Source organism: Pygoscelis adeliae, unplaced genomic scaffold (genome assembly GCF_000699105.1).
Source record: "Pygoscelis adeliae isolate BGI_AS28 unplaced genomic scaffold, ASM69910v1 Scaffold119, whole genome shotgun sequence".
NCBI classification, from domain to species: Eukaryota; Metazoa; Chordata; class Aves; order Sphenisciformes; family Spheniscidae; genus Pygoscelis; species Pygoscelis adeliae.
The window spans coordinates 605,827-615,972 of NW_008825560.1; the positions used below are offsets into that span (position 1 = coordinate 605,827).

At 41.2% G+C, this 10,146-nt stretch overlaps 1 protein-coding gene across 1 annotated transcript in view; it reads left to right on the top strand.

Moving 5' to 3' along the window:
* Positions 1 to 10,146, top strand: part of TNS3 (tensin 3) — a 191,723-nt gene that overhangs the window by 163,051 nt on the left and 18,526 nt on the right. Inside the window, 3 exon segments of the mRNA XM_009332357.1 lie at positions 4,474 to 4,645; positions 7,023 to 7,663; positions 8,303 to 8,389. Coding sequence (XP_009330632.1) covers positions 4,474 to 4,645; positions 7,023 to 7,663; positions 8,303 to 8,389 — 900 coding nt within the window.

Genomic DNA, 10,146 nt, shown 5'->3' on the forward strand with positions numbered 1-10,146 from the left:
AGATGCCTTCAGTTCTGCCTTTGTAGATGAGTTTGTCAGGAAATCTGTCTAAAGGAATGGGCTCATCAGCTGTTTGTGTCAACAGTGAGAGGTGGAAGCGGAGGGACCTCTGAATGAGAGTATTGATATGAGGAATGTTTCACAGCCACATCTGATGTGGCTTCTTGCAAATCTTTTCATTAGGCTGGATTTTTTCATCATTGCTGAAGCCATCAAAGGGTGGATCAAGAAACAGACTGTGAAATTTAGAAGTATTGCACAAAGCTGCTTCTCCTTCTGCTGCTCTTTAGGGCTGGCAGTGGCTCGGTTGCTTTGGCTTACTTTAGAGCAATATGCTTTTCTGTGTCCATTCAGCTTGTAGGCTGGCCTGGGATAGCTTGGGGGTGGTCACCTCAGGGTTTTGGGAGTGGAACAGTGACTTGGAGCTCCCTTTCCCCAAAAGATGTAACTGAGGGTCTTGACTGGAGTTTTCAAGCTCATGCTATGCAGGTTAGCTATCACCTTCTCACAAAAAGGACTACAGAGATGGGAATGTATGAGAAGCTGCTAAAATACAAGGTATGATAGTGGAATGACTGCTCCTTTCACTTCCCTGCCATTGTTGGACCATTGTCTCCAAAGCTGTGAGGCGATTTTGCCCTTCAGCTGCTACAAGAAAGAGGAAAAGGAACGTTTTTACATTACCTTTATCTGGACCATGGCATGGGTTAAGCCACTTGGGGTTTTTTGGTGGATTTTTTGGGGGGGGTTCCTTTTTCTTTTTTGTTTTAACAGATGTAGTGGATTAAAATACAAGTTAATCTGTAACATCTTACTTTATATAGCTGTGTCCTAGGCACATCCAGGAGTTTCTGCTTACAACTGCAAGAAGCTTCCAACTTTTACAAGTATTTGCCCTTTGCTGCCAAGTGGGACAGTAGAAGAATGAGCTGGATATTTTTCTGCCTTGCATGTAGGCACAATAGTGTTCGTTTTCTTCCTGAATGTCACTTTTCAGTAGTGCGTGATGCAGAGCGTCCAGTTCCTGTCTTAGGTTCTGCCTGTAAAGTTGATGATCAGTGATAGTAAATGTAGATAATGCAGGTCTGATCCGGCTGCATGAAGAGACATGAACATGAATGATCCTGGTGTTGTCATGTCACTTCTTTAAGTAGGGAGCTGCACTTTTACATTGTCAGTGTTCTCACAGGTACAATGGTGTAGATTTAGTAGGGGCCTGCAGCAAGCACCAATGCTTTGCAGCAGACATGCCGGGGGAGTTCGTACCATGTATACAGGAATCCTGTGGAAGCTATGAGATTGCACTGAGTTAATGATTCTGTGAGCTAAAGGGTTAACAGCTGACTGGTGAGTGTGGACTCTGCATCAGACAATAGAGAGGACATAGCTGAAATATTCAGCAAGCTTGTTTTTAATGGAAATATAAACAAAGCTGTTTTCATGGGAAGTGCCTTTCAGATATACTTGTTTCTAGCCTGGGAAGAGTTGTACAGAGTTTGCGTTCTTTCTGCAGGTTACATGCCTGGCTGCCAGTGGCTTTTCACTCTTAGTTTAGTATTTTACACCTGTGAAAATTGGGTATGAAAAGAAAAGCTGTATCTGTGAGTGTGATAGTGGTCCTTCCCTCATGCAGCATTCAGTGCTCTAAAGGTAATAGCAACAGTCCAAGGCTGAAACAGGGAAGAATCAAGTCTTGGTCCATTTCTTCAAGCAAGTGCTGTTATTGATGGGAGAAGGAGAGGACTTTGCTGTGTAAATACTTTAGATGAACTCTTATGCACATAGCTGAGATCACATTAGAGTGGGAGAAGATTTTAAGCTATTTCAGAAAGAGTGCCATTCCCCTTCCTGCCCCCAGGTTCTTGGTAACTGGAGTCCAGTGACTCCCCTATATAGTCTGGTGTCAGGGGAACAGACATAGAGGCACGAAAACAAGCAAGCATATGGAGTTAAGCTTGTTATCATAATTCTTATGCCTGCAGGGAATGCATTAACCTCTGCCATACAGTAGCAGAGTCATCTCAACCTGCAGTATAATTGGGAAGCATCTGCAGGTTCATGTGCAGAGATGAAATGTCTGTTGCACTTACGATATTTTGTCTTACAGGTGCTGCTCTCGGTAGATTCATCTGCTTTTAGCCTAGTGAAAGTTGTGTTTCTGGGGGGGCTCTAGCAGTCTTCAGATGCGCAACATTAGTTTGACCAACCCACCTTCAACTAACCGGCTTTTTCTCAGATAATAGTTAAGACAAAGTAATATTATTATATATTGAAATCATTGCTCAAGGCTTAACGTCAATCTTTATAATACTTGGGTAGACAGTCAATCTTTGTAATACTTGCGTAAACAAGCACCACTGATTTCAGTAGGAATATAGCCTAAATCATGGGTTTATGCAGACAGCTTTTTCTGACTGTGTTTGCACCAGTATGAGAATGACTGTAATATATCCGATCTATTAGATAGATACAGATTCAGATTTCTCTAGCTCTTCCACATCACACACATTTCTGCAGTATTTCCTTAAAGTTCACTTTTATGGCTGGCGTGGATACAGTTCAAGTAACGGGTATAGTTAAGACAGCGTTGCAGTTTTCTAATGTTTCTTTCATCCGAATGTTTGCTCTGTACAGTATGTGTGCTATGTGAGGAATTCAAATGGTTTTTAGTCAGGGCAGTGATTTGCAGATTTTCTTATCTCAGGCATTTCTTTTAAGTACCTTGCACCCTCCTCATTCAAATAATAGCAGAGCAATTGCTCAAGCAAGTCCACGTCTCTCTTGTACTAGGGAGCCCAGAAATGAGCGCAGAGCTTCAGATGTGGCCTCACTAGTGCTAATCAGAGGGGACAGGTCACTTCCCTTGACCTGCTGGCAACACTCTTCAGCCCGGGATCTGATTTGCCATTGTAGATTCAGCAGCGCGCTGCTGACTCATGTTCAGCTTGCTGTCCACCAGGACCCCCAGGTCCTTCTCTGCAGAGCTGTCTTCCAGCCAGTCGGCCCCCAGCATGGACTGGTGCCTAGGATTATTCCTTTCCAGGTGCAGGAGTTTGCATTTCCCCTTGTTGAACTTCTTGAGATTCCTCTTGGCCCACTTCTCCCACTTCTAAATGGCAGCACAACCACCTGGTTTATCAGTCACTCCTCACAGTTTTCTATTGTCTGCAGACTTGCTGATGAAACTTCATCCCATCATCCAGGTTGTTAATGAAGGTGTGGAACAGTATTGGCCCCAGTATCAGCCCCTGGGGTATAATGCTAGTGACTTGCCTCCTAGTGGACTTGGTACAGCTGATCACAAGCCTCTGGGCCCAGCCATTCAGCCAGTTTTCAATCCACCTCACTGTCCACTTATCCAATCCATGCTTTGTCAGCTTGTTTATGAGGATGTTATGGGAGACCATGATAAAAGCCTTACTAAAGTCAAGGCAAGCAACATCCAGTGCTCTTCCTTTTGCCACTAAGCTAGTCAGTTCGCTGAAGAATGCTATCAGGGTGGATAAGCATGATTTCCCCTTTGTAAATCCACACTGACAACTCTCAATTATCTTCTTTTCCTTCATGTGTTTGGAAATGGTTTCCAGGGTTAGTTGCTCCATCACCTTCCCAGAGACTGAGGTTAGGCTAGCCAAGCCTGCAGTTCCCCAGATCATCCTTCATGTCCTTCTTGAAGATAGGAGTGACACTTGCTCCCTTCCAGTCTTCAGGAATCTCTCGCAATCGTTGTGACCTTTTAGAGATTATCTAGAGTGGCCTTGCAGTGGTATCAGCCAGCTCCCTCAGCTCTTGTGGGTGCAACCTGTCAGGCCCCAAATGGACTTGCACATGTCCAGTTTGTTTAAGTGCTACTTTGCTTGGTCCTCCTCCACGAAGGGTAGGTCTTCCTTGATCCAGATTTTTCCTGGATCCCCCTCCAGGGCCTTGAGATTCCCAAAGGCCTGTCTTACTGGTAAAGACTGAGGTGAAGAAGGTTTTGAGTACCTCAGTGTTTTCCGTGTCATTTTCCACCAGGTCCCTTGCCCCATTCAGCAGTGGGCTGAATGGGTGGGCTGATCAGTTTTCTATCACTTTGGTGTTTAAGTGCACACTGACGGTATGTATAGTCACATAGGACACTTGACTAGACATATCTGATTAACACTGTGGACAGTGGAATGCAAAACAACTTGGAACAGACAGGTCTGTTCACATGTTTAGGGCTAGAGAATGTACGCTGGAGAACTGATCAAACAGTTTGAGTGGTGCAATTCTGTAATCTTTATTCCCTCTGCCATTTGTCCTGCTGGATGCTTTCAGCAATTAACGTAATGTTGTGAAATAAAATGTTACTGCTCAAACAAATAAAAAGTCTTCATTACAGTCCTATTAAGAGAAAACCAGATTGTTTTATAAATGCTTCTTTCAGTACAAGGTCCATAAAAATGTGAGTTGTTTTTTAACTTGACTTTTACTTTGTTTCCTTTGCTGCAGAATCTCGAAGTTACACGGAAGCCATTAACCACTCTCTGGTGATGTCTGACAGCACTGTGGGCACTAACCCTGCTTTGCTGAGGGCCAACATGCAGACGGATCCCTCCTTTCAGCGCTGTTTTGCATCTTCATGTACTGTTTCAAGTAACAGTCCTATCCCAGGGGGAGAAAGGTAGGAAAAGTCTCCTACCTTATTGTTTAGTTCTCGTAACTATAGTTTCCAGCCGAGATGTTATGCTTGCATCTTCATTGCAGAGCATTTGTCCAAGGACTTCGAGTTTGGTTGTGACATTTAATGATGATGTTGTCCACCAGTTGGAATTTACTACGTACACAGATGTCATTTAGATGTCAGGGACACAATTAGCTTTGAAGATAAATAGGAATACAAAAATAAATAGGAATTTATAGCTCAGTTACTTTATTATGTGCTAGCACAAGCTCATACATATTTTCCTGTGTGCTTAACCAGCTTCTCTAATGCTTTACTGAAAAGCATTTAATGAAATTTCACATTGGAATAAGTTGTATATGAGAGAGGGGGAGCACTCTTCTCACTGCAGCACATGCGTTTCTAGTCAGTAAAATGTCAGAGGATTTGTTTTTGATAGTGAATTGCTGACTCCCTTTCAACTGCTCGGCAGGCTGAGAGATTTTATTATTTCGTATTTGTATTGTGTTAAACATGTAGGGCTCTGGACCAGAGCTTGAATGTATAAATTTACAAAATAGTCCTTGTCCCAAGGAGCTTACAGCACAAGATGAGAAATAGCAGGAAACACAGCAAACAAACAAGGAGTCCCAGGTTACTGTAAGAAGGCTCAGAAGACCATGACAATGAATGGTCAGTCATTAGCCGTGCTGTATATTTACTTAATAGATGAGGTGTTATGATACAGCTGATTAGGTTTCCTTCTCTATCACTCTGCAACAACAGTCCTTTGTGGCTAGTTATCCTATTCTTGTTCTTCGATAATTGGCTCCTTTTTCACAGTAAGTATTTGGAATGCGGTTGGTTGGTGTGTCAGACTGTCATTCAGGACTTCAAGAATGTTAGTACCTATTTATATTTTATGTATCTTCCCATCTAATTGATTCCATTTTCAGTCAGTACTTGGACTGTGAAATAATGTTTTCGTTTGTGATTATGAATGTGGATCATAAGACTGAACAAAGTATGTTAGTATTTTCTGAGGAGGAGGCAATGTAACATTTCATTACAAGTGGATATGAATTAAAAGCTTATCAGGCAATGCGGTCATTATCAAGTTTACATTCCTACTTCAAACTTTATCTAGAAAATTTTGTTCCCTTCTTTCTAAATATTTTTTCTGTCATTTTGCATTTCATCTAGCTGATAGCTACAGCTGTGGGGGTTTTTTTCTTGCAATGTCTTCTTCCGTTTGCTTCCCTTCCATTTCTTTATGGCCCTTCTACTTTGATCTGTTCAAATCTACTGGTATCCATTTCCACAGTTCCCTTTTAATTAAAAATCCTTTCTTTTTTTACATGTCTTATGTCAGCTCTTTCCCCTTTGCATCTCACAATGAGTTTGTTCGCTCCACATTTGATATTGCTGGTAATGTTTTCCAGCTACAGTCTAAGAGCATTTCACTTTTAGAAGCAAGGAGACAATTTAAACTTTTGTCAGATGGTTTCATCAGAAGCTTAGTTTGTCTTGTTTAGAAGGATGTTTGTTATTCTTCACTTGAGCAGTTGGAATTGCTACCCAGTAGAAAAATTTAATGTTTACTGTCGCAATATTTAATTCTGTCAATCAAAATTATTCCATCATCAACTGAATTAACCACTGGACCTGTCTCACTTCCTCTTTTAATACAAATTGTATTAAAAGGGACCTGGTCTAAGAGTTGGGTCTTGTGAACTGTGTTCTTATCATAGTTATTAATTTATTGTGTGATGGTGCACAACTACCTCCTTAGCCCATTTTCTTTTTTCTTTTTTTTTTTTTTTAAATGAGCATAAGAGCCTCTGCATGTAAGAACTGCTGTGGCAGTGTCCATTTTCTTCCATAAACTTCTGCCTTTGATGGCAGCCTTGGCTTAAGAAATTCTTGCCTCCTATTGCTCTTTTCCAGGTAGCACTTCAGCTCACCATGTAGAGATCTCCAGGACCACTCTGTGTGGAGCAATGCTGTGAACAGCCTCACTGAATAGATTGATATTAAAAGTAACCTTCTCAAACAGGGGCAAGGAGGAATATTTTTAACTGTGATTAATTTGATGGCCTGGTTTACAGTGCAAACTCAGAAACTGTCCCATCAGCATGGCTAGGTGGAGGGTGAGATGAGGCAGAAAGTAATGACCTACACTGAAGAAATGAGTGATCAGGGTGGGGCTGGAATCCCTTGATCCAGCTTGCATCGCCAGTTCCAGCATGTTGTCAAAGAGCACCCTCAGGTATTGTCCTGGGTGAGGTGATTCATTGCTTTCAATGATCGCTGCAGTGTGGGTTGTACAGTGACATTTTAAGGGAATGATTTGGCTGTTGTTTTATTTTTGTGTTCAATTTTTGGCTTTTTTTGACAGCTCTTCTGCAACAGAACGTCCTTGGCTTGAAAGCAGCCCTAAAGCTTCCCCGTCGCTCCAGCTTTCAATGGGAAACAGCAGGCCGCCGGGAGGTTACCTTGTGTCCTCTGAATTTTCAAATGCTGTGCAAGATGTCTCTCTCTTGTCTCATTTCCAAACTCCAGGACTGCAAGTCGTCACCCTGAGCAGCCTGGAGAGTTCACCAGCAGAGCCACAGCAAGAACCTGCTGTCAGCAGCAGTGCCCGGGCCTACCTGAGCTACAGTGGGGGCAACAGGGGCAGTAGCTCCCCGCAAGAGGAGAAGCAAGCTACTTTCATAGCCAATACTAACATCTCTCCTAAAACCATGAGCTCATCAGTGGCAAGTGCCGAGGACAATGGCTTTTTGACACAAAACTTGCTTACAGTGGCCTCTGGACACAATAGCCAGAACAGTGCGGTTTAGCAGCACCATGGAGGGAAACATGCTCAACCGCCTCTTCCAGAGAAAAAGAGGTCCTCTGAAGGAGATCGTTCCTTTGCCTCCGTGTCACCTTCTTCAAGTGGATTCTCTAGCCCCCACAGTGGAAGCACAATTAGCATCCCCTTCCCAAATGTCCTCCCAGATTTCTCAAAAATGTTAAGCACTTCCCCAGTGCCAGGTAGGTTCTGCATCAGAGAAATATAAAATATATTAGATTTTATATGAATTTATAAAAAGCATTTAGGGGATTTTAAAAGTGGGGAGGGAAAAAAAAAAAGCAATGGAATGAAAATGGCACAGAGGACTTGAATGTTTGCAGTAAGTGGCACCAGTTCACTGGCTTTGGGTGTATTATTCAGAGAACAAGGCTGCAGAATTCTTTCTGCACTTCCCTAGATGTCAGCCAAGGGCAGCCTACTTTTTGAACTGCTAAACCACAAGCGAGCAGTGTGGAGTCCAATTTCTTTTAATAAGGGCTGGCTTCTCTCTGCACCTTTCTAGACTTGTGTCAAGAATAGTTAAAAATGTAGATGTATATTCACTGTACCCCATTGAGAAGCTTTGTATTTAATACAGGTTTATAAATGTGTTTCATATTTCAGGGTTTTGCAAAATGAATCTTCAGGAATGCTTTCAGAATCTTAGTGTACGGTATTATATTTGCTGGTTCTAAAACAGTTCAGAGTTTCTCTTAAATTGTCCTTCTAATCATGAGTTTTTTTTGAATAATTAAGGTGACTGGAAGTTGGAAAGAAAAGTAAAATATGCTTTTGTATGTAAAAAATTTCTTGACCTTTTTTTCCCTTTTATTTCACAGAAAACACAACTGATAAACATGTGACTGTAAAATTTGTCCAGGACACATCCAAGTTCTGGTATAAGCCAGATATTTCAAGAGAACAAGGTATATCAACTGATATATATTCTGGCATATCCATTCACAGAAAGGCTACTTGGTGAATTCTCCTTAAATTTTTTTGATGCATACCTGATGTCTAAAAGAAATACAAGAAGAAATGTAAAACCTAGAAGGGCCACAGACAACTTCACTTCATTTCTTTTGTCCAAAGGCTCTTTTTGAGAGTGGAGGGCAGTCAAGTAGTTCTTAAAATTACTCAGTTAATCAGACAAATTATTAACCTAACTGAACTAACTACAAAGTAATTTAAATCTGCCTGTGGTAGCTGCTGCAAATGTACTTTACTGAAAAGCTCCAAGTTTTGGAATAGATACGCGTGATGTAATACCAAACAACTGCTCTCAGAAACCTTTTGAGTACAAGAGCGCTGCTCTGGCATGATCTCAGCCATGTGTGTTTCCCTGCACAGATAATAAGTTGAGAGATGCTAAATCAGAGAATAATTCATTAGCTGGAAGTCATCATAGAAGCATCCTCATCCATCAGTCATCCTGTAGCCTGAATTTCATTGTCAGTTGCAAGTGAAATACGTTATTTCTTTAAAGGTCACAAAATAACACTCCCACGGAACAACATCTTTATGATGTACAATATAAATACAGTACATCTATATGTAGATATATTATTGAATGAGATGAAGAAAGCTTTTACTATGTATGTGAAAATGTATACATACAAACTTACACCTTGTCCTTGCAACAATGCGTAAATAAAGCATGCTGGGTGCTTTGCGAATGCAATTGGTCTGACGGTCCTTGTGTCCGTATTGTAATATTCGCTATACTGAATTGTATTTAATGAGTTATGGCAGGATTTTAAACTGGGATTCTTAAAATGTTGTTGTCAAAAAGGAAAAATGACAAGTTAGTTCTGCATTGGGAAGGAGGTTCAGACTGAACCAAAATAGCCTTTAGCTATTGGCAAACGATGAATTGCTATGTCTGTCTAGTTCATAGTTTCTCAAATGGTAAGGATGCCTCTTATAGTGTAGTGGTAAATATGAGCCCAGGGGAATAAAGATCATAGAAAACAGATCATTAATTCATCTTTGGATGATGTTTTACTGGTCCTTTCACTCCAGTCCCCTTCCCCTTGTCTGCTCCCCACCCATAATGAGAACTGTCTTCAAATGTGCAAAAAAAATTTCCTGACTCGATGTGAGTCCAGAGAGGGGAGTAGATCATACGGGAAGTTTAAACCTAGCTGCTTGAACCCATGAGAAGAAAATCTTCACAACCTTTTAGTATGCCTCTTTTCACCCTACCAAGTAAAATTCCATTTAAAAAGTGTTTTAAGATACTGTTGCTGAGGAGGGGGAACTCTTGTTCTTTTTTCCTGCGCTTAACGTTGCTCCTGTGACAAACGATTACTGTCCCTCTGCGGATTTAGAAATGTTATGTGAGTACTGCTGAATTGCAGGGTTTTATATATTCATCCTCCTCCTCTCAACATGTGACAGGTTATTGTGAAAAATAGTTCTTTTCTTCACCATCCAACGAATGAATAGAACAGAATATATATGCGTTTGCTTTATTCACTTAAACTGGAGAGACAATTATGTCTGCATGTTCCCAATTTTCTGTTACTACTATTTTTTTCATGGAAAAGAAATGTGTGTGTGTGTGTTTATGATGTAATCATTGCTCAGGCCTTGCAAAATATGGCTTCATGCCCCATATGCATAATTTCCATGTTCTGTGTATACAGACAGTTAAGGACTCCAGGTTCAAATTTGGGCTTTT